General features: G+C 43.5%; 2 protein-coding genes and 1 long non-coding RNA gene across 11 annotated transcripts in view; 1 reads left to right on the top strand and 2 right to left on the bottom strand.

Annotated features, from left to right (window-relative positions):
• Positions 1-12,839, bottom strand: part of TEX26 (testis expressed 26) — a 37,971-nt gene extending 25,132 nt beyond the window's left edge. For all 4 annotated transcript variants that reach the window (XR_004743751.3, XM_078375242.1, XM_002806885.6 and 1 more), the window contains exons 1-2: positions 12,749-12,839; positions 6,137-6,221 (exon numbers count right to left, since the gene is read on the bottom strand). Coding sequence is in view for 1 of the 4 variants with exons in the window: in XM_002806885.6 (XP_002806931.3) it covers positions 6,137-6,221; positions 12,749-12,809 (146 nt within the window). In the remaining 3 variants the exon portion in view is untranslated. The remainder of the gene's footprint in view (positions 1-6,136; positions 6,222-12,748) is intronic.
• An 89-nt stretch (positions 12,840-12,928) lies between these two features.
• The window catches only part of LOC128932222 (uncharacterized), a 31,124-nt gene continuing 20,102 nt past the window's right edge, over positions 12,929-23,950 (top strand). For 3 of the 5 annotated variants that reach the window (XR_013536186.1, XR_013536185.1, XR_013536184.1), the window contains exons 1-2: positions 12,929-14,266; positions 14,637-23,950. The exon at positions 14,637-23,950 is cut by the window's right edge. This is a non-coding gene — a long non-coding RNA (uncharacterized LOC128932222). The remainder of the gene's footprint in view (positions 14,267-14,636) is intronic. The other 2 variants (XR_013536188.1, XR_013536187.1) reach the window with 2 other exon arrangements.
• The window catches only part of MEDAG (mesenteric estrogen dependent adipogenesis), a 24,231-nt gene continuing 20,104 nt past the window's right edge, over positions 19,824-23,950 (bottom strand). Inside the window, exons 5-6 of one of the 2 annotated variants that reach the window (XM_054256740.2) lie at positions 23,276-23,386; positions 19,824-21,101 (exon numbers count right to left, since the gene is read on the bottom strand). In XM_054256740.2, coding sequence (XP_054112715.1) covers positions 20,977-21,101; positions 23,276-23,386 — 236 coding nt within the window. In that variant the 3' untranslated portion in view covers positions 19,824-20,976. The remainder of the gene's footprint in view (positions 21,102-23,275; positions 23,387-23,950) is intronic. The other variant, XM_002748951.6, reaches the window with a different exon arrangement.

Here is a 23,950-nt window from a genome sequence, read left to right as displayed (position 1 = left end):
GTCAATGTGAAGGAAATAATTCTGAGAGCACTGAGACAAAAATATCAGGTAAACTATTAAAAAACAACAACAATAACAACAAAACCCTATCAGACTAACAGCAGACTTTTCTGCAGAAATCTTACAAACCAGAAGGGATTAGGGTCCTATCTTTAGCCTCCTTAAAAAGAGTAACTGACTGTCAGTTAAGAATTTTTTTATCCAGAAAAACTAAGTTTTATAAATGAAGGAGAAATAAAGTCATTTTCAGACAAACAAATGCTGAGGGTATTTGTCAGTACCAGGCCAGCCCTACAAGAAATGCTACAAGGAGTTCTAAATTCTGAAACAAAAGGTCAATATGCACCAGAGTAGAACCTTTTGAAAGGGCCTATAAAACAATAGCACAATGAAGAAAACAAAGTATCTAGGTGAAAATTAACATGAGGACTGGAACAGTACCTCACATCTCAATATGAGCGTTGAACATAAATGGCCTAAATACTCCACTTAAAAGATAGATTGGCAGAATGGATTTAAAAAAAAAAAATCACAAACCACAAAATATCTGCTGTGTTCTAGAGACTCACCTAAAACATAAGGATTCACATAAAACCATGGAAAAGTGGTGGAAAAAGATATTCCATGCAAATGGAAACCAAAAGCAAGTGGGAGTAGCTATTCTTATATCAGATAAAACAGACTTTAAAGCAACAATAGTAAAAACAGACAAAGAAGGTCATTCCATAATGATGAAAGGATCAATCCAACAAGAAGATATTATAATACTATGATTGTAGGCTTCTAACACCGGAGCTACCAGATTCATAAAATGTTTGCTACTAGATCCAATAAATGAGATAGACAGCGACACAGTAATAGTGGGGGATTCCAACACTCCATTGACAGCACTAGACAGATCATAGAGACAGAAAATCAGCAAAGACACAATGGGCTTAAACTACACTCTAGAAAAAATGGACCTAACAAATGTTTACAAAAGATTCTACTTAAGAATTGCAGAATATATATTTTTCTCATCAGCACATGGAACAGTCTCCAATATAGACCATACAATAGGGCATAAAACAAGTCTCAATAAATTTTAAACAATCCAAGTCATGTCAAGTATCTTCTCAGATCACAGTGGAGGAGCAAAACTAAAAACCAACTCCAAAAGGAACCCTCAAAACTATACAAATACATGGAAATTAAACAATCTGGTCCTGCACGATATTTGGCTTAACAACAAAATCAAGATGGAAATTTAAAAATTCTTTGAAATAAATGATAATAGTGACTGACACAAGTTATCAAAACTTCTGGGATACAGTAAAAGCAGTGCTAAGAGGAAAGTTAACCGCACTAAATGCCTACAGCAAAAAGTCTGGAAGATCACCAATTGACAACCTAATTTCATACTTCAGGGAACTATAGAAACAAACAAACAACAACAACAACAACAACAAAAACTAAACCCAAAGCTAGTACAAGACAAGAAATAAGATCAGAGCAGAACAAAATAAAATTGAAGCAACAACAGTAACAAAAAGTAAGTAAAATACCAACGAAACAAAAAGCTGGTTGTTTGAAAAGGTAAAATTGATAGACCATAAGCTAGATTAACCAAGAAAAGAAGAGAGAATATTCAAATAAACTCAATTAGAAATGGAGCTGGAGACATTTCAACTGACACCACAGAATTGTGAAAGATCATTCAAGACTACTATGAGCACCTCAGTGCACTCAAATTAGAAAATCCAGAGAAAATGAATAAATTCTTGAACACATACAAGCCTCCTAGATTAAATCAGGAAGAAATAGAAACCTTGGACAGGCCAATAACACACAGTGAGATTGAATCAGTAAGAAAAAAATGGTTGACTTCAAAAAAAGCCCAGGGCCAGATGGATTCACAGCTGAATTCTACCAGACATTCTAAGAAAAATTGGTGCCAATTCTACTGAAACTATTCCAAAAGATTGAGAAAGAGGGAATCCTCTCCGACTCATTTTATGAAGCCAGTATCACTCTGATACCAAAATCAGAAATATTGGTCTGTAGAAGACTATAGACCAATATCATGATGCAAAAATCCTCAACAAAATACTAACTAATATCAATAGTAGGAAGTCAATAGCAACATCAAAAATAATATACAATAATCAAATTGGTTTCATCCCAGTGATGCGGGCATGCTTTAATATATGCAAGTCAATAAAGGCGATATATCATATAAACAGAATCAAAAACCAAAAATCATATGATCATTTCAATAGATGTTAAAAAAAAGCATTCAGTATAACCCAGCATGCTTTTATGATAAAAACCCTCAACAAACTAGGCATCAAAGTAGTATACCTCAAAATAGTAACAGCCATCTATGACAAAACCACAGCTTTTGTTTTACCAAATGTAGGAAGTTGAAAGCATTTCCTCTGAGGCCTGCAACAAGGAAAGGATGCCCACTTTCACCATTTCTATTCAACATAGTACTGAAAGTCCTAATCAGACCAATCAAGCAAGAGAAAGATATAAAGCATATTCATGTTCAAAAAGAGAAAGTCAAATTATTGCTGTCTGCTGATGATATGATCATATACCTAGAGTTTGGATAAATTAATTCAGTAAAGTCTCAAGTTACAAAATCAATGTAGGTAAATCAGTAGCACTGCTGTATGCGACAATGACCAAGCTGAGAATCAAATCGATAACTCAATCCCTGTACAACGGCTGCAAAAAACAGAACAAAATACCTAGGAATATGCCTAACCAAGGAGGTGAAAGATCTCTGCAAGGGAACTACAAAACACTACTGAAAGAAATCAGAGGTGATACAAGCAAATGAAAACACATCCCACGAATGCATTTCATGGATTGCAAGAATCAATATCTTGAAAATAACTATACTGCCCAAAGCAATCTACAGAGTCAATGCAATTCTTATCAAAATACCAACATCATTTTTCACAGAATTAGAAAAAAAAATCCTAAAATCCACATGGAACCAAAAAGAACCCAAATAGCCAAAGCAATCCTAAGTAAAAAGAATAAACCAGAATGTATCACATTACTGAACTTCAAATTACTCTACAAGGCTGTAGTTATCAAAAGAGCATGGTACTGGTAAAAAACAAAACAAAACAAACAAAAAACCACATTGACCAACTGACCAATGGAACAGAATAGAAAACCCATAAATAAAGTCAAATACTTACGAACGAATGATCTTTGACAAAACACACAAAAACATAAATTTGGGAAAGGACATCATATTTAATAAATGGTGCTGGGAAAATTGGCTAGCATCTCTCACAAAAATCAACTCAAGATGGATCCAACACTTAAAAACCTGAAACCATGAAAATTCTAGAAGGTAACCGAGGAAAAACTCTTCTGGACATTGGCTCAGGCAAATAATCCATGACTAAGACCCCAAAAGCAAATGAAACAAAATAAATAAATAAAATGGGACCTAATTTAACTAAAATGCTTCTGTACAGCAGAAGGAATAATCAGAGTAAACAGACAACCCACAGAATGGGAGAAAAATATTTGCAAACTATGCATCTAACAAAGGACTAACATCCAAAATCTACAGGGATCTCAAAGAAATCACCAAGAAAAAAAAACCCATCAAAATGTGGGGAAATTACATGAACAGACACGTCTCAAAAGAAGGTATAGAAATGGCCAAGAAACATGACAAAAATGCTCAACATCGCTAATCATCCAGGAAATACAAATGAAAACTGCAATGAAATACCACTCTACTCCTGCAGAAAGAATTATCAAGCATAATTATTAAAATGTCAAAACACAATAGATGCTGGCATCGATGTGGTGAAAGGGGACACTTACACCTTGATAGTGGGAACGTTAATTAGCACAAACTCTACGGAAAACAGTATGAAGATTTCTTAAAGAACTAAACGTAGATCTACCATTTGATCCAGCAATCCCGCTACTGGGTATCTACCCAAAGGAAAATAAGTCATTTTATTAAAAAGACAACTGTACATGTATGCTTATCATAGCAAAATTCACAATTTTAAAGATGTCGAACCAACCTAAGTGCCCATTGGTGAGTGAGTGGATTAAAAAAATGTGGCATGTATACACCATGGGATACTACACAGCCGTGATAAAGAATAAAATAATGTCTTCTGCAGGAATTTGGATGGAGCTGGAGGCCATTATTCTAAGTGAAGTAACTCAGGAATGGAAAACCAAATACTATATGTTCTCACTTGTAAGCGGGAGCTAAGCTATGGGTACCCAAAGGCATACAGGGTGACATAATGGACGATGGAGACTGAGAAGTGGGGAGGGCGGTGGAAGGGGATGAGGAATATAAAACTACATATGAAATACAATGTACACTACTTGGGTGATGGGTACCCTAAAATCTCAGACTTCACCGTTATACAATTCATCCATGTCACCAAAAACCGTGTGCGCCCCCAAAGCTATTGAAATAAAAAAGTTAAAATTTTTATACTGAAAACTTCTATGAGAACTTTATAAATATGTGAATTCAAACACCACTGACCTAGACTCCCTAAGTTACCTATTTGTTTTTGGCTTTCATCTCCAATGTTTCTTCTTCAGGCAACTGTTACAGTCATATACCTTGTACATTCATTAATCAGATGATAAGACCTCCCAGTTACTGGACTCTCTGGGATAGCTAGTAACTCAGAAATCTGGAATCTTGTAGCCTTGTACTTTTTTTTTTTTTTTGCCAATCAGTTTGAGCTTATAAGGTTGCTCAGGTTAGCCTTGAACTCATGACCTCGCCTTCTGGACCCCCCAGCTTTGTACTTTTTGTAGATCTATCATATACTATGGTGGAAAAAATAAATGAAAACGACTAATTTCTTTGTGTTAGTCACTGTCCTAGTGGTTTGTGTCCTCAGAACAGCCTCTTTAGGCAGGTATCATCGTCCCCATTTCACCAATGACAAAAATGAGCCCCAGATGGCTTGTTACTTGCCTAAGGTAGCAGAGATGATACAGTAAGGGGCTGTGGCTAGAAGCCATTTCCTCTAACACCACAGCCATGGTCTTACCAATACTCCATTCCACTTCTCAATAACTTGAACTATTAAGGTGAAAAGAACCTCATTCTGTCGCCCAGGCTGGAGTGCAGTGGCATGACTTTGGCTCACTGCAACCTCCACCTCCCAGGTTTAAGCAATTCTGCTGCCTCAGCCTCCTGAGTAGATGGGATTACAGGCTCCCACTGCCACTCCTGGCTAACTTTTGTATTTGAGGTAGAGACAGGGTTTCACCATGTTGGCCAGGCTTCAAGTAAAAAGATTCTTATTGGAAACAATTCACAGAATGAACATGATAATTGAAGGCTCTCCATGCTGATTTCATACCTACTAGCAACACAGTGAAAGATGATGGGGCTCCCCTAATGCCACTCTCACTCACCAACTGATGAGTTTCAAAGTTTAGAAAGGCAGCTCATGTTTAGAAACTCCCAATACCCTCAGCTCAGGATGAAATGGAGAAGCTGAAGCCAGTATTGCAGTATCTGGAGGAGTGGAGGTAAGAATAGGGGGACAGTGGCCTTCCTCCAGCTTCCATGACTAGTCTTGGTGATGCTGTGATAAAAAGTATTTATTCATTCATTTATCTATTCACTCAGTTTCCATTGCCTGCCTACTATACATCAGGGAAAGGATTCAAGTCACATGAATGTTTAGGTAGCACAATTTTTTTTTTTTTTTTTTTAAATAGAGATGGGGTTTCACCATGTTGGCCAAGCTGGTCTCGAGCTCCTGGCCTCAAGTGACCACCCACCTTGGCCTCCCAAAGTGCTAGGATTACAGGCGTGAGCCACCGCGCCCGGCCTAGGTAGCACAATCTTATTAACCTGTATATTGGGGTCTGCTGTAAACCACAATACACAGTAACTTTATGAAAAATCAGTGGCCGTTTTCTTGGTTTTCCTATAGGAAGTTTGGACATCGTTTGAGGGTGGAGGTATCACTCATACTTGGAGGAGAGCTGTGTACACAGTAACCCCTATCCAAGGGCATTTCTATGAGGCTTCTCTATTGTCTATGTGTTTAGATTCCAAGTCATAAAAGACAAGTCAACAAATTAAAACACGTAAATCAATCCAACTCAAATAAGGATCTACCGAATTAAAGCAGGCACCACTCCTGTCTTAGGTGTGAATGCAGTCCTCACAGTGGTAGCATAGGAATCCCAGTTGGGGTCACCTGCTAAAAGTAAAATAAAGCATTTTTAAATGTGGTAAACCAGAATATTTTGATGAAACATTGTTTTAATGATTAAGATAACTTTGCAAGAGAAAAAAAAAACATTCTGGATAATAATTTACCTTTAGAGTCTAAGGAATAAAGATCAACATACAGCCTCTAACAGGAATAAGCTCGACTTACGTGTGCTTCACCGCAAAATAAAATAGTTCTACTGTTTGTCCTGAGCATTCATGCATGCTATTTTAAAGAATTAAAGACAGACATTAAAATATAAAAAGGAAAGTAGTTCATTTGAAATTCTATCACCTTAAGAGACTCACTATGATGTTTTAGTCACCAACTTTATATGCATCATATTAGATGTACCTGTAGACACATGGAATGATTTTTCACACAGGAGATTACATCAGACACGTCAGGTTTTATAATGGACACCTCCTTACTTTTTCCTTTCCCTACCATTGCCATGCTCCTTCCTATCCCTTCCTCCAGGCAGCACATGTTAAAAATTGTGCCTGTTTCTTTGCATACATGTGGAGGTAATCACATGCAGATTTATACATAGGCATATTGGGTTTCGGTTCTCAATCTTTTGTTTCATAAAAGTGAGCGCATCTGACACAAAGTGTCTTTGTCTTATATCTGTCACTAACAGTGTCTGATCTGACGGAAAACACCTCCAACTCATCTGGCATAGTTTTAATTCATGTCTTGCAATGGTTGTGCAAAATTCTGTGATGTAGATGCTATTTAAAGCTATGAGAGTAGGGAGATCAATGAAGGAGAAAGTAGACTTGGAGCAGAAGTTCCAAGGCCGAGACTGGAACACTCCAGTCTGTACCTGTGTTTCTAATCCTGCTCTATAATAAATGATATCATTCTCCAATATTCCTGCTTTAGGGGGAATTACTTTATGCTTGAAAGCACGATATCCCAATAGCAAAATTATAAAATTTATCTTTATTTTTATTTTTTTGAGATGGAGTTTCACTCTTGTTACCCAGGCTGGAGTGCAATGGTGCGATCTCGGCTCACTGCAACCTCCGCCTCCTGGGGTCAGGCAATTCTCCTGCCTCAGCCTCCCGAGTAGCTGGGATTACAGGCACGCGCCACCATGCCCAGCTAATTTTTTATATTTTTAGTAGAGACGGAGTTTCACCATGTTGACCGGGAAATGTTCTTTATTAAAAGAATTGCAAGTGCAGACAAGTAAAAGGGAAGAAACGGTGAGGCATGCCACTTGTAAACGAAGCCTTCTCTAACCTGGTTCGAACTCCTGCACTGGACTTTTGGAAGGATCAGGAAGGCTATTCTGCACAAAACCACATATGACTTCTCCCTCTTTTTCTCTAAGGTAAACAACTCTAACCGTTCAGATCACATTTCTATTAGGCTCAGCTATGCCTCAAAAAGCCTGGCAGAACGAACAGCACTCCAGGCAGCATCTCCCAATCAACCTCCCAATGGGCAAGCATGACACGCCTCTCTGTGTTCCTGTCTAGGGTCCTATCCCTTCTGAAGATAGACTGGCAACCGGGGTCACCAGTTGCTTGGTGCCAGTCTCAGGAGTCTGATGGATAAGAGCAGCACGCCTCGCTGCTTCCAGGAACCAAGGCCATGTGAGCCTCTCACTTCCTGTGTTACCTTTGTACAGATCAGCAACTCCCTCCACTCCCTAATCCTAACCTGCTCGGATACACACTTGATCTTCCTTTAATTCCATCTTCATGATTTCCCATACTACAACCCTTTTTGCCAGGGCGGTATTTCCATGCTTTTTACCTCCATTGACAAAGCTTCTGAAAATACAGTATGCTATTGGAATTAATCTTCATTAACACAAATGTTCATTGAGAAATCTGTAATCACAATATTCTGAAAATCTATTCTATGCATGTCACTACTTTCTTCTTGGTGTCTCAGTGTCTTTTTCTGTAGCTCATATCCATCTTTCCTGTGATTCTGTCTTCCTGTTCCTTTCTTCTCTTATTTTCTGTTCCTCCTGCAAACCAATCCCCAAGCCGTCCCGCGGACGTCCCTGTGCTGGCACTGGGACTTAGAGTCTTCACCTGGTCTTGGAGAACTCACAAGACAGGAGATGAGGTATGTATCCTTCGAACACAACATTAATGTAGCGCTGATGTCCTATGGGTCACAGGGACCGTGAAGAAGGTGCAATTCTTTTTTGCTTGGATGAGAAGATGGGGAAGCAGGGGCAGGCCCAGGGGTCATCATAGCATAGGTGGCATCTGAGCTGGGATTTAACTTAGTAGATGTTTGAGGGGTGAACACGGGATATGAAGTAAAGCAATTTATAGAGGAAGTAGCAGGAGGTATGAGAGTCTGAGACGAGATACAACAAATGGCCCCAAGTGAATGAAGCAAAGGGAAAGATGGCTGATGACAGGTCAGCAAAGCATCCTAAAGCCTCATTCTGCTAACCTTGGCAACCCACTGGATGAGTATGTTTACTATTAGGAAAATATAAAGCTTTGAAAATATTGTAAAATAGTAACTAACATGTATATTCCATTATGCTTTACAAAATGTTTTCATATATATTGTTTTACTCCCTCATTTTTGTTTTGAGGATTTGAGGTATTGATAAATATAAGTTGTTCGTAGTATGCTGCATGGTGGCACTACACAAAGATAGATCCATGTCCTCATCCCCAAAACCTGTGAATCTGACCTTATTGGGAAAAGGAGTCTTTGCTCATACAATGAAAGATCTCGAGATCAGGACATCATCCTGGATTATCCTCGTGGACCCTAAATGCAATGACAAGTGTCCTCAGAAGACACAGGCAGAGACCTGGAGTAATGAGACCGTAAGCTAGTGTTACAGGATGTCTCTGGGGTGTTCATTTTTCTGGCTGGACACCTCTGTGGCTGCAATTCTTTTGCCAGTCTTTGCCAGAGTTCTTGTCCTGCATTGAGGTACACAGACAAGTGAAGAGTGAAGAAGAGTGTTAGTGTTAGAACAGCTCAGAGGAGTGGGCAGCTCCTCTCTGTAGGCACGTTGTCCGGTCGTCGAGTGCTCAGCTCTCAGCAGAGAGGAGGCCCTGGACAGGTTCGCTCCTCTCCATAGGCAAGTCAGTCAGAGGTCTCTCCATAGGCAGGTAATTCAGAGGTCTCTGCAGATCTCTGAAGCTTTCAGCAGAGAGGGTAACTCCTCTCTGTCAGTAGGTCGTCTCTGCAGCTCTCAGTGGAGAGGGTACTCCTTCCTCTCTGTGGCTAGTTACCCCATCATCTCCAGCTATCAGCAGAGAGCATACTCCTCTTCAGCTGGTGTTTCTCTTGTCTCTCCCTGCCCTCTTTGTCCTCTGGTGGACCCCTGCCCTGTTCTGGCTGAGCCCAGGGCTTTTATGGACTCCACAGGAAGGGAAGTGAATGCCAATTGGTCCATGGGCAGCCATAGGCAGGCCAGAGGAGGCATCATGAGGCCCTGCTCTGGTTCCTGGTTCCCAACTGGCAGCCTGGTCCCCAGGCTTCAGGCCCTTCCTGGTCTGAGGGTGGGGCCTTACTGGGGACCCCACCCCCTTCCACCCAGGACTCTGTCTGCCTCCTGCTGCCATTCATAGCCATGGTGCTTGACCTCAATCTCGCTCTGAGATTGAAGCCAGTGAAGCAGACACCCCTAAGCCTGCAGGGATAGATGGGTGAGGGATGTCCTTCTTGGGGCATCCAAGGGTGCAGGCTGCAGAGATGCCCAGGTCCTGTGCCTGGGAGGGTAGCCACAGGGGCACCAGGGAGCTCCAGCCCCACCAACTCGGAAGAGGTAGGGCTCCCTCTTGTCCCCAGCTCCTGCCTGCTTCATGGAGTGGGAGGCCCAGGTCTGCAGCTGTGGGTTCCACAGGGAGGCTCAGAGGCACAGGGAGGCTCAGACCCACTGCCGCAGTTTGGGTGGCTGTAGTCTATTCCAGGAGGGCAGGGCTCCTGCCTGCTCAATAGAGCAGGAGGCCTGGGTCTGCAGCTGCGGTTTGGGCAGCTGTAGTGGCACAGGGAGCTCCCATCCCAACTTGCAAAGGGCAGGGCTCCCACTGACTCCATGGAGGGTGCAGCCCCAGCTGTGCTTCCTGGCTGCAGCTGGCATGATGGCAGCAGCCACCCATCATTAGCAGCGCCGATGGCCACCTGAAGCTGGAAGAGGCAAGAATTGCTTCTCCTGTAGGGCCTGTAGAGGGAGTGCAGGCTTGTCCAGACCTTGATTTCAGACTCTTGACCTTCAGAACTGTGAGCAAATACATTTTTGTTGTTTGAATCCGCCAGTCTGTGGGAACATACAGCAGCCACAGGAAACTAACCCAGCACCTGGGAGCGCTGTGTAGTAATTATTCAGTAGCAGTTAGTCACCACAGTCACCATCAACCTCATCCTACTTTGGACCAAAGCTGGGCAGTGGTGACGTACCAAGCCCACCTTTTGGAGGGTGGCTCTCCCAGCAGTGGGAGAGGAGGTGGCACAGAGTAGCCATTAGAGGCCCGAGACTGGAGGTAAAGGGGGCAAAAGAGCTTTGGAGGCAGAATCAGAGAACTGGTGATCAAACAGCAGTCTCAAAGAAGCTGCCTCCCCTTCTCAGTTGTGCGGCTGGGACCTTCTTAACTGAACTCTCAGTATCTGGAAAGTTTGAGGAGGACAAGGAGTGTGATTTTGTACATGTCGAGTTGGAGACCCTGCTCTGACACCCACATGGAACTGGCTGGTTTTAGGAGGCAAGTCCAAGTCAGAGATAAAGATTAGAGAGTTGTTGGCCCTTTTATGCAGCACCTGAAGCCCTGTGGCAGGATGGGGTCATGAAGAGACCGTAAGCCCAGAAGAGTCAATCTTGGAGGACTCTAGCAGTTCCCAGACAAGGAGGAGACAGGGAGACAGTGGGAAAACGGGGAGGTTAGAAAGGAAAGAGGAAAGCTGGGTGGAATGGCTCATGCCTGTAATCCCAGAACTTTGGGAGGCCGAGGCGGGCAGATCATGAGGTCAGGAGATCGAGACCATCCTGGCTAACACAGTGGAACCCTGTCTCTACTAAAAATACAAAAAATTAGCTGGGCACAGTGGCACACTCCTGTAGCCCCAGCTATTCTGGAGGCTGAGGCAGAAGAATCACTTGAACCCAGGAGGTGGCGATTGCAGTGAGCTGAGATTGTGCCACTGCACTCCAGCCTGGGAGACAGAGCAAGACTCCGTGTCAAAAAAAAAAAAAGGGAAGAGGAGCGTCCAAAGGGATGCTGTCGGGATCCTATGAGGAGATCCTCCTTCCTCTGTCTCTCGTGTTTGCCTTGAGCATCATATAGAAACTGTGCATATTCGAGATTTTCTGCACTAATTAAGTATTTTCATTTTCCATTCTTAATTTACAGAGGAATGAATTGGAATGAAAAGATGCATTTCATTCATTCTTGTGGGAACGCAATTCTAGGGAATTTGTACTTGAACAATCCCTCACTGCTCTGTCGCCACTGTGGAATCACAATTACCCACCTAGACGGCAGCAATGGGCAATTATTGCCACAAGAGACCATGACGGAGCTGACTACACGGTATTATGCCACTAGCGTCACAGCTAGAGTGGCTCTCCTTCTGCAGACCCAAAAGGCTGAACTGGTGAACCTACTGCATCTGCGGGCAGAATTAGGGTGGAAAGCACTACCTCTGTGAAATACAAAATCTCCGTGGAAGAAAAATCAGTTCAGGTTTAGAGGCCGTGGCTCCCAGCCTGTGCGACTGCCCAGGGAGGGCCCCCGCCTCTGCAGACACCGCTGGGACTGCATCCAGCAGCCGCCCCTCCCCCACTTTCCTTGCTGTTTCCTAGACCCTGTATGGGGATCAGGACTCAGGCAGGGTCTGTTCTCATCAAAGCTTCCCGGACTTCTCTTTACTCTTGGCCTTTGGCCCTGTTCTCCTTGGATAATCACCAGTTCTTCCTTTTTCCTGTCCGCTCTTAGCCAGGAGTTTCCTTGGGTGTTTAAAACTTAACCCTGCGCGTTTTAGGGAGCGGGGACTTGGCAAAGGGTATGTGAAGGACTCAAAAGGGGTAGGATCAAGAATGCCTTGTCATTCTCCCTGACTCCTCCGTCTTTTTCTCAGTTGAGCTCACTCCGAAGAGCGAGGCCACACCCTTAAAGACCGCAGTCCCGGGCTGGGCGTGGTGGCTCAAGCCTGTAATCCCAGGACTTTGGGAGGCCGAGGCGGGTGGATCACGAGGTCAACACATCAAGACCATCCTGGTCAACATGGTGAAACCCCGTCTCTACTAAAAATACAAAAAATTAGCTGGGCATGGGGGCGCGTGCCTGTAATCCCAGCTACTCAGGAGGCTGAGGCAGGAGAATTGCCTGAACCCAGGAGGTGGAGGTTGCGGTGAGCCGAGATCGCGCCATTGCACTCCAGCCTGGGTAACAAGAGAGAAACTCCGTCTCAAAAAAAAAAAAAAAAAAAAGACCTAAGTCCCCTTTTTCTCAACAGGACCCTTTCCCCAGGAAAGACCTCCGCCCCTCCTCGCGGGCCGGCAGAGTCCCCTGTCTTACTTGGCCGGAGGTTGTGGTGGCAGAGAGAGGGATCCGGAGCCCGGGTCCCAGGCTGCTCCATTCTGCCCGAGTTAGGCGGCCGCGGGGCCCTGGCTGCAGCCCTACTCTGCGTTGCAGGAGCCGCAGGCCGCTTTGTGACGCGTCGCCATGGAGACAAGGGTCGAGTTCAACGGAGCTCTTCCCTCGGCCAACGGATGCTGGCCACGCAGGAAGCTTAACCCAGCCGGCGCGGAAATAGGGTTCAGAGAGCAAAGAAATGTGGCTTTGATCCTATGGATGCCTTACTTTTACATTATTTGTGTAGTTCTTGCGGTGAGCTTTCCTGACTACTGTCTTGTATGTTTCCTAAGAAAAGCAAAAAGGGAAAGGATTGAAGAGAAAGTAGTAGTGCAGATTTTCAACTGCAAACTTTCATCCATTGGCTTTCAGCTTAAGCAAATGTGCGCAGAGTTGTCCTGGATCTTTGCAGTAAATAAGAGCCGAGCAAGAAGACTGAATCTCAAGTCATCTGGTATAAATGGAAGCAGTTTCTGTGATAGTTCCATGGGGTCAGAAGGGGCATCCTAGCTTAGGAGAGGGACAGAAAGGGAAATGGAAACACCAGTGGGCAGGGAGGATGTGACACTGCCATGTTCCTGGCATCAACCATAGTGTTTGTGAGTGTCATTTAATTGTTGTTCTGCTCTCATAGAGAAAGCTGTGTGTTTCATCCGCATGTAAGACTTTTCACGGATGAAGGGGCTCTTCTATCTTCCTATCTTGGGAACTACTGAAAGTGTTTCAAAGACTCAAAGACACCAACAACTAAAAATTCATGTTTGCAGGATGGCAAATAAGAAAAGAAACAACTTGCTGGAACTCCCTCTGCTTATAACAAAACTGGTTGAAACCAGCTGGAATCAATATGGCCAAATGGAGTTTGTGCACAGCAAGCTTGCCGATGTCACAGCCTGAATTTCTACCACGTTTCATACTAACTCCCTCCACATTTGCACATGGGACCTATGAGGAAGCATGAAGAGAGGACCGTGCATGCCTGAAGACTTCCCAGATGTCCCCTTTGCTTCCTCCAATAACTACCTGCTAACCCCAGAATCCACCCCTAAACCTTTTGTAAAATTACTGCCTCAAAGCCAGTACAAGAAGATAGATGTGAACTAGACTCCTGTCTCCTCAGAGGCAGACTGGCAATATAAAGCTTTTCCTTTCTCAAAACCTTGGTGTCATAATGTTGGCTTCTAGTGCGGTGAGCCCCTTTTGCTGGCTAACACTGCCAGGTAATTTGACATACTAGGTGGGTAGTGACTACTGAATGCCTCCAGGTTACAACACAGTTATTACCCACTTGAGTGGAAAGAGAAGACAGGAAATACATATTGGAGTCGGCCGGCAACCTGTTTACAAAGCAATTTACAACAGTTCCTTATTCTTAAAGGGCCATTCTAATATAAGACCTCAGAGAAACAGTGCAATGTGACAAAGGAGGAATTTATCAGAGGACACAGGAGAAGCATCAAGGTAAGGATCCCAAATACGTATGCAACGAATTTCTTTAAAATGGAGAGCTAAACTAGAATGTTCTGAAGGTAGAGTTCGATCCGTATAATGGAATGACTAGAACACATTTTAAACTCTCATATTTGGAAGCAATGAAGGGTGGAACACGTTAGAAGGCATAGACGTTATTAAAAGGAATGAGTCTAAATTAGGATTTAGTAGTGGCATCTAAATTTAAAAAGGAGCACCCAGTAACAGATTCCTGCTGGAAATGGTAGCACGAATTAGCATAGCATAATTTAAGAGAAGTATGTTTTTAAAATAGAACAGCAAGTATATAGAATTTTGAAAGTGAATTCTTATTAATATCTTACAATTTGTCTCATTTTAGGCAAGCTGCGAAATGCCGGAGTAGGCACCTAATAGAGAGCCAGAAGATCTGTCACTGCAGGCCCTCAGGGTAAGCAGGTCTTTCCCGAGCCCCGGTCTTCTTATCTGTAAGTGAGAATACCAGCACCCACCTCGCTGTGCTCTAAACCTGAAGAGTTCCAACAGTAATTTATAAATTGTAAAGTCTCACAAATCTAAGGTATTGCTCTTGTTGCTATTCTGATCTTCATTCCTTTTATATTCTTTCATTTCTGCTTCAAAGTGTATTTTTGCGTGGGTCTATTTTGTGGCTAGCAGTATAGCACTATTCCTGCCTTTGAATTCTGGTTGCCTGAGGCAACCCCTCTAAATGATTAAGTAGAGATTCCCTGCCCCCTGCCTTTCTTCTATCCCTCAACAAATACTGACCAGGAGGAGTTGTATGATGGCATCGGGGCAACCCCCTGGTTATTACAGTGAGCAACTTCGTAGAAGAGGAGGTACCTGAGCTGTGTCCTCAAGGATGCTTGGAGTCACCCAGGTGAACGGAGGAGGTGACACAAAGTAGGGCAAGGGCTCAGAGGCACAGAACCGTGCATGCAGTCCTGAGACCTTTAGAAGTTTAATACTGCCATACTGTAAAGAGTGTCGGGAGAAACTGAGAGCTGGCTGGCCAGGAAGGTCTGCAGGCCATGCTGAGAAGCTTGACTTCACCCGCGCGTGTGTGGGTTAAACAGTGCAGTGAAGGGGCCAGGCTGGGAGTTTAAGTAAATCCTGGCCTCATTCCAGAAGGAGAGGCAAAATTCCACATCATCCTGCCAGAGTAAGTTTCAGAAATTAAAGCATCTAGGTTACTAATTTAGGTTACTGATATCCTTTTAGCAGAGTTTCCAATTGATCCAATACAATTGAGAATAGTTGTATTGAATGGGTTAAATGTTAATTGGCTGTTTTCAGTTGAAATGATTACAGCTGGGTGCAGTGGCTCATGCTCGTAATTCCAATACTTTGGGAGGCTGAGGCAGGAGGATCCTTTGAGCCTAGTAGTTCGAGACCAGCCTGGACAACATAGGGAGACCCCATCTCTACAAAAAATGAAAAAATTAGCCAGGTGTGGTGATACATACGCTTAGTCCCAGCTACTTGGGAGGCTGAGGTGGGAGGATCGGTTGAACCCAGGAGTCTGAGACTGCAGTGAGCTGTGGTGGTGCCACTGCACTCCAGCCTGGATGACAAACTCCATCTCCAAAAACAAAAAGCAAAAAATGTGTTACAATCAATTTCTTACTGCACGTACACACACACAAACACACACACACAGAGAACATGATATGAAGTAGTAAAGACTGGGATGGGAGGTAAGGGTGAAAGACAGCAAATATGGAACACTCGAGTTTTAACTATAAAGGAGAAGAAAACCTCTAGCCATGGGAGGAGGAGGGGCTCAAGCAGAGAGTTATTACTTAAAGCAGGGGAGGAGTAACCAAATTCCTAGGCCCAGGATCAGGAGCAGACAGAGAGAGCTTGAAGCTATAGGAGAGAGCAGATGGGGCCCAGGCCTGGAGAAGACCAGTGTGCTGGAGCCACTCCCCAATCTGAGTGTGCATACCTGCCCCTGGGCGTCTGTGAGCACATGAATTCAGATTCAGGAAGTCAGGCAGAGCCTGAGCTGCTGTATTTCTAACAATATCCCAGGTCATTCACAGAGTTTGAGATGGACAGATGTAGAGCCTTGCTGTGCTCCAGTAACCTCAGCAGCACCTCGTTAGAAATGTAGACGTTCAGGCCCCACCCAGAGCTGCTGAATCAGGATCTGCACTCTGTCGAGATCTCTGGAGGATTCCTAGGAACATTCCAGTTTGAGAAGCATGGCTCCAGGTCGTACGAGGGGCAAGGTCATCTCCCAAATGAGAGGGAGAGAGGAAAGAGTTGAAGGCAAAAGTTCAAAGAGGAAGCTAATGAAGAATGGGTAAAAGAATTGACAGGTGGCTGCTGCCAAAAGCCCAGAAGAGGTCACAGACAGTCTGCAGCCTTGCCAGCTACTTTGAATACAAAGATAGGAAGTGAAGCTTCTCTGCCTTTGCTCTTACATTTGGACAAGAGGCTTTCTATTACTATGCAGTATGCAATGCTTTGATTCGAGTGTCCTTATTTTTAAAATAAAATAGAGATTTATTTTAAGGAATTGTCTCACACAATTGTGACGAGTCCAAAGTCTGTGCGGTAGGCCAGCGGTCTGGAGACGCAGGGAAGAGTCGATGTTGCAGCTTGTGTCTGAAGGCTGCCTGCTGGCAGAATTCACCCTTGCTGGGGGGAAGCCAATGCGTTGTTCTAGTTCATCCTTCCACTGATTAGATCAGTCCCACCTACATCAGAGAGGGCAATCTCCTTTATTCAAAGTCCATGATGTAAACGTTAATCCCATCCAAAAGCACCCTCACAGAAATATCCAGAAGATGGTTGACCAACGACCTGGGCACTGTGGCCCCATCAAGTTGACACATAAAATTAGCTGACACAGACTCAGATCTTGTTGAGCCATCAAGGTCATAGTTGCAACTAATGGGAATTGTGGGTAAGTAGTCCAAGAATGATTTGGGTCCTCTTATTGAAAATTCCAGAAAAAATAATCTACAGTTACTTTCTATTTTATCAGGATAGTCTAATTTAATGGGGTAAATTCTAAGCTCTGCTTCTAACTTGTTACTTACCAAATTTACTTATATTTCATCTAAAGAAAACCATAACGGCAAGTACAGACTATTGATTCTATCAAAACCTCATCAATTGCCTTTAAATGTGACCTCCCTCCTTGGCCAGCCCTCCTCTTGCTGATTCTTATCTGAACTCTTTTTTTGCGAGGGAGAGATGGGGTTTCACCATTTTGCCCAGGCTGGTCTCAAACTCCTGGGCTCAAGCCATCCACCCACCTCATTCTACCAAAGTGTTGAGATTACAGTTGTAAGTCACTGTACCTGGCCTCTTCTCTGAACACTTAAGAAACACACAGGCCACAGCGGCCATTAGGTAATTATCAACGCCTTTCATTGTTAGTTCTCTCAGGTTTATGCAAGTAGCAAACAGCAAAAGTGAACAGTCATTTTGAATTCGTTATACCAGCATTTATCCATCTAAATGAATGCCCTCTTTCAGAATGTTCTTTTTCATGTTCTCAAAGTAATCATTTATTTGAGTGCTGCTTATATTAGTTCATTCTCACACTGCTATGAAGAACTACCCCAGACTGGGTAATTTATCAAGAAAAGAGGTTTAATTGATTCACAGTTCTACATGGCTGGGGAGGCCTCAGGAAACTCACAATCATGGCAAAAGACCCCTCTTCCACAGGGCAGCAAGAGGGAGAATCAATGCCCAGTGAAGGGGGAAGCCCCTTATAAAAGCATCTGATCTCGTGAGAACTAACTTGCAATCATGAGAACAGATGAGGGAACCGCCCTTATGATTCTGTTATCTCCACTTAGTCCCTCCCATGATATGTGGGGATTCTGGGAACTACAAGGTGAGATTTGGGTGGGGACACGGCCAAACCATATTACTGTTGCTATTGCTTGAAGCATTTTTGAAATTCTTTAGAAACTCCCTTCGAAAACTGACACACACATTCTTTTGGATTTCTTCAATGGAGGCATAACTTTGCTCTTCGAGGATAGATTGGATATTTGAAACAGTAAAACGACATTCAAGTTGATAATTAAGGTAGGTGATCAAGTTGAGCAATGTTATCTTTTAGCCAAAAATCAGGCTAGTACCATCGGGCAATAAGAAAAAAATTCCCTAATTTTGTAAATCATTTTTGTACCTGCATTCTTGTTGGGATAAGTGATGGCCCCCAAGGTCACTGAGAGCTTGGGTAAATCAATCACCTGGATCAATCAATTCTTAAATATTTGTTTTTAAACTAAATTTTGCCAGGCACAGTGGCTCATGCCTGTAATCCCAGCACTTTGGGAGACCAAGGCAGGGGGATCACCTGAGGTCAGGAGTTTGAGACCAGCCTGACCAGCATGGTGAAACCCTGTCTCTACCAAAAATACAAAAATTAGCCAGGCACAGTGGTATACACCTGTAATCCCAGCCACTCAAGAGGCTGAGACAGGAGAATTGCTTGAATCCAGGAGGCAGAATTTGCAGTGAGCCGAGATCATGCCCCTGCACTCCAGCCTGGGCAACAAGAGTGAAACTCTGTCTCAAAAATAAAATAAAATAAAAACAAAATTCTATAGTACATGTCTTTGGTTTTTATCTCCAAAACTGGATTACAGGCATCTTAGATGTTTTTCTTTTTGAATTTCTCAGAGCACTTGTTTTATTAGTCTTATTAGCTTATATACGAGTCTTCTTTTATAAGACTGGAAGCTCTTTGAGGGCAAAAGCCATGTTTAGGTGCCGTTCTATGCTAGCATCTATCTGATGTGCACCTATGGCACCTAGTAGGCACTCAAATATGTGTGTTGAATAAATGAAAATGAATTGAATGAATGAATGACTTGCTTAGGTCATTGCTGTCCTACAGATTGCATTGATCTTCAACTGTTAAAATATCAGCATTGGGCCACATTTATACTCAGTGTGAGGCCTCTTTTACCCAGGAAGATCTGTTCCTAGACTTTTCATCAGTTTTAAAGATGGCCCAATATAACTTCTTTGCGATATTTGCTAATAAAATATACTAGCACAGTGTATATTTCTTAGAGGTAATCAATAAAACTTTGCTGAGTGAATATTGAATGTGTGAATGCATTTGGTTCAGTTGACTGAAAAGAAGTTTTTAGTGGTAAAAGAAACCTTCCAGATTTTTAGTCCATTCCTGGAGTGATACTGATGGGTTTTCTCAATTCTGCTACTTAAAAAAAAAAAAAAAAAAAACTCCTTTGTCAATTTTGTGAATAGAGTTTCCTTTGGGAAGCATTTCATATTTGATATCCACCTAAGGTTTGTTTGCACTAGTGTAAAACTTATATTGTTAAGACTCTTCATTTTTTACTGAGTGCAAATAATAAATGTTTAACCTCTTTTGCTATTAAGCAGCATTCCTCTCCTCTTTTCTGAAAGATCAGCATCAAACTTGATTTACTTTCTTCAAAAAGCTCTTCTTGAGAAAGCGGCTATGAAAACCCACAATTCTTACTGTAATTCAGTAAGTTACAAGGCAAATACACAGCCCATAAACCACAAAGGAAAGCTCATGTGAAGCCTCAGTCGTAAATTTAATCAATTCTAGGTTGAATGCTAAGAAAAGTTTTAATTGTACAAATGTAGTACATAACATTTCAAATATAAATGGAAAGATCATCAGGAGTGTTATAAAAATGTATAATACAGAAACTCTTTTTAAGAAAGGATAAAAAAATTACACTCAGGACCCATAACTCTTCCTCATTATAAGCATATGTAGTGATTCATTCATGCAGGTATTCATATGTAGATAGAATGATTTTTTTTCCTTTTCGAGAATTCCATTGTAGCCATGAGATGAAAAATGTGTTATGGTAATGATATAGCTTTCTTCTATTTTGCTTTTAGTGATAAGATTGCTAAAAGCTTATTTAAAATTCCCAATGGACACAATGTGCTTTCTATAAAGAGAACACTGCCATGTCCAATACCCTTCCCCTGTCATTGTTGGTACCACATCACCTAGCTTCATTCTACATGGGTCACTCAGTTAAGAGGGAGGCCGAGGGAGTTCTGATTTCAGGCAGTGTGTGGCAGGATTACTGTCCTAGCAACCTGGCTAGTTCTCCAGTGAACCTTGAGCGTTTCTCATAGGTATCAAATGGCAGGACGAAAAACATATTTGCCTTCCAATGAAAGATGGCACAGGCTTTTGCCCAGCCAGGTTTGCAAATGAACAGATCTGTTAACCCCTTGTTTGACAGGTTTGAGTTCAAGGGGTTGGATGCCCTAAGCAGAGGGCCAAACCATGATTTATAAAGCATGCTGGGTCAACACCCAGTCAGACCACTCCCACGAAGGCTGCTCGGAAGACTCCCAGGGTATGGAGAAAAATGTTCAGGGTGGCTGAACTCTGTGGTCTTTTCTGCCTCTTTGGAGAACGGTTCAAAGTAGAGGTTATATCCCGGCCCCAGACCCCCCCAGTGCCATGGGCCCAAGGCCTTTCCATCCTAGTAACCATAACCTTCAGGAGAATAGCTGTCCTGGGCCTGCCAAGGTATTACATCCACAGAAACAGAAGAGAGGAGCCCTCCATAGAAGCCATGAAGGAGCTGGAGACTGACACGCAGGTGGAAGTACCTGCCTCCCACCTCCTACCCTCCACCCAGCCCATAGTCTGGCACAGGCTTGGGGTGTAGGAGCAACTGCTAGAATGTTCAGTCCAATCAGATAAATTGGTTGGGTGTCTCTTCAGATTCCAGAACACTTGGAAATGGTAATTCTGCCAAAAGAGGCTCTGTCAGAGACGATCTGGGTGACAGATTGCAGTTAAAAACGTCATCTATTGAACCTAAAAAACAGTAAACAAGGCATGCATTATTATCATCACTGAAAGAAAAAAGAAATCCCAACAGTGCCTTTCAAATTCATGCAACATAACTATTTCAATAATTAATAGAGAATCCTGGCTTCCTCAGAAAAATTCAAAAGGCTAAACAGAAATATGTTGCTTTTTCTTTATCAGTGGAACAAGATTCTCACTTGCTTTCTTGTGGGCCGCAGTACACTTGCAATGAGTCAAATACACTCATACTTGAGGGCAAAAGGCTCACATTTTGGGAATAGATACTGAGGACAGAGGCCAGTTTTTGCAGGGGATGGAGTCAGCTGAGCACCCTGGTGGCCCTGTGCTCTGACTGTTGTGGGTGCGAGGTTTGGACTGTGTGACAGGCAGGAAGGAGGTGTGTCTTGGCTGTGCTGTCTGCAGTGCATGATGACAGCTTCTAGGAAGGACCCTGCCACATTGCTCTGAAGTTGAAGTGGCCCCAGGGCTGGCTTAGAGTAAACTTTCAAGGAAGCACTGCCTAACTTCGAATGTTCCTCAGTGTCCTAAAGATGGGGTGGACACCTTGGGTAGCCCACAGGACAGAGGCTGAGCCATGGTGAAACCGGAAAACGCTGCCCAGGCTGCTGGGGCTGATGGGTGAGGCTGAGGGGTGTCAGAGGAAGGCCCAGGCACATATGGCACTGCCACAAAAAGGACAGTTAATCATCCCCCTGAAGAGAATCACAGCATAATCCTCCACATGACTGCAATGGAGCAGAGCACAAAGGCATCTTTGTGAGGAAACCCCAAGCAGAGAAAGCTGAAACAACATGGGAGGAGATGAACAGAAGGACAGAGAGGGAGAGGGGAAAGAGAGAGACAGAGACAGAAACGGAGACAGAAGAGATGGAGACTGAAATGAAGACAGAGATGGAGAAAGAGCAGGAGAAAAAAACACAGAGAAAGAGAAAGAGAGAGAGGCGGTAGCAGGGAAGGAAAGAGGAAGGGAGAAAGAGAGAGACCACTTCTAGGGTAAGGAATTGCTAGTAGCAAGCATTTTTGTTATAAATGTTTGATGATAGAAACACAGGCTGTGGCCAGGTGTGGTGGCTCACGCCTGTAATCCCAGCACTTTGGGAGGCTGAGGACTTTGGGAGGTCATTAGTATAAGACCAGCCTGGCAAACATGGTGAAACCCCATCTCTACTAAAAATACAAAAAATTAGCTGGGCATGGTGGTGCGTGCCTACAATCCCAGCTACTTAGGAGGCTGAGGCAGGAGAATTGCCTGAACCCAGGAGGCAGAGGTTGCAGTGAGCCGAGATCGCGCCATTGCACTCCAGCCTGGGTAACAATAGTGAAACTCTGTCTCAAAAAAAAAAAAAAAAAAAAAAATTCAAAAACTGGGGCAAGGGGAGATGCAAGATGGCCAAATAATACACCTCCAGAGTGCAGTTCCCAGCAAGAACAGTGCAGAGGGTGAGTGCTCACTGCATTTCCAAACAATTTTCACTGCCCACAGACCAGGAGATTCCTGGGCTGAAAAGTGCCATGAGTTTTCAGAGCCAAGGTTTCAGCCGGTGCCATGTCGGCTCACAGAAACTTACACAAGTCTGGGTGGCCTTTTCGACTGGTGCCTAGAATGCCTGGGAGACAGAGCTGCCCATTCAACTGAAAGATGGGGCAGAAACAGGGAGCCAGGCAATCTAGCTCAGCAGGTACCACCCCCACAAAACAAGCAATCTGAAACGCTCTGGACTGAGAGTTTCGCAGCAAGTGCAGCTGGACCCAGGACTGTCCAGCTCAGTGGGGGGAAGGGCGTCCCTGACTCTTGAGGCAGTTCACACAACAGCTGGGCAGAACTTGCGGCAGCTCAGCAACGCCTCTGCTGGCAGACTGTGACTAGACTACTCAGTGCAGGGCAGGGCATCTGTGAAAAAAGGCAGCAGCACGACACGAACTTATAAACAAAGCCAACCTTCCTAGGACAGAGCACCTGGGAAAAGAGGTGGTTGTGAGTTCAGCTGCAGCAGACTTGAAGGTACCTGCCCAGCAGCTCTGCACAGAACAGTGGATCTCCCAGCACAGCACTTGAGCTCCTATAAGGGACAGACTCTCTCCTCAAGCAACTCCCTGACCCCTGTATACCCAAAGAGACACCTCATAAGGGAGCGCTCAGGCCAACATCTGGCACGTACCCTTCTGGGACGAGGATAGGAGAGGAAGAAACTGGCAGCAACTCTTGCTGTTCTGCAGCCCCTGCGGGTGATCCCCAGGTGAGCAGGGTCTGGAGTAGACCTCCAGTGGTCCTGCAGTAGAAGGGCCTGACTGTTAGAAGAAAACTAAGAAGCAGAAGGAAATAGCTTCAACAGCAACGAAAACGACGATGTTCACTCAGAGACCCCCATCTGAAAGTTACCAACTACAAAGGCCACAGGTAGATAAAGCCATTAAGATGGGAAGAAACCAGCACAGAAAGGATGAAAACACCAAAAACCAGAATGCCTCTCCTCCTCCAAGGGATTACAACTCCTCACCAACTAGGGATCAAAGACGGATGAGAATGAATCTGATGAATTGACAGAAACAGGCTTCAGAAGGTTGTTAATAACAAACTTCTCAGAGCTAAAAGAACATGTGCTAACCCAATGCAAAGAAACTAAGAACCTAGAAAAAAGGTTAGATGAGATGCTAACTGGAATAAACAGCTTAGAGAAGAATATAAACGACTCGATGGAACTGAAAAACACAGCATGAGAACTTCACGAAGCATACAGAAGTTTCAATAGCTGAATCGACCAAGTAGAAGAAAGGATAACAGAGATTGAAGATCAACTCAATGAAATAAAATGAGAAGGCAAGAATAGAGATAA

This window comes from Callithrix jacchus, chromosome 5, assembly GCF_049354715.1.
Source record: "Callithrix jacchus isolate 240 chromosome 5, calJac240_pri, whole genome shotgun sequence".
In the NCBI taxonomy this organism is placed as follows: domain Eukaryota; kingdom Metazoa; phylum Chordata; class Mammalia; order Primates; family Cebidae; genus Callithrix; species Callithrix jacchus.
Note: the sequence above shows the minus strand (reverse complement) of the source record. Positions and strands in the feature narration are given on the sequence as shown.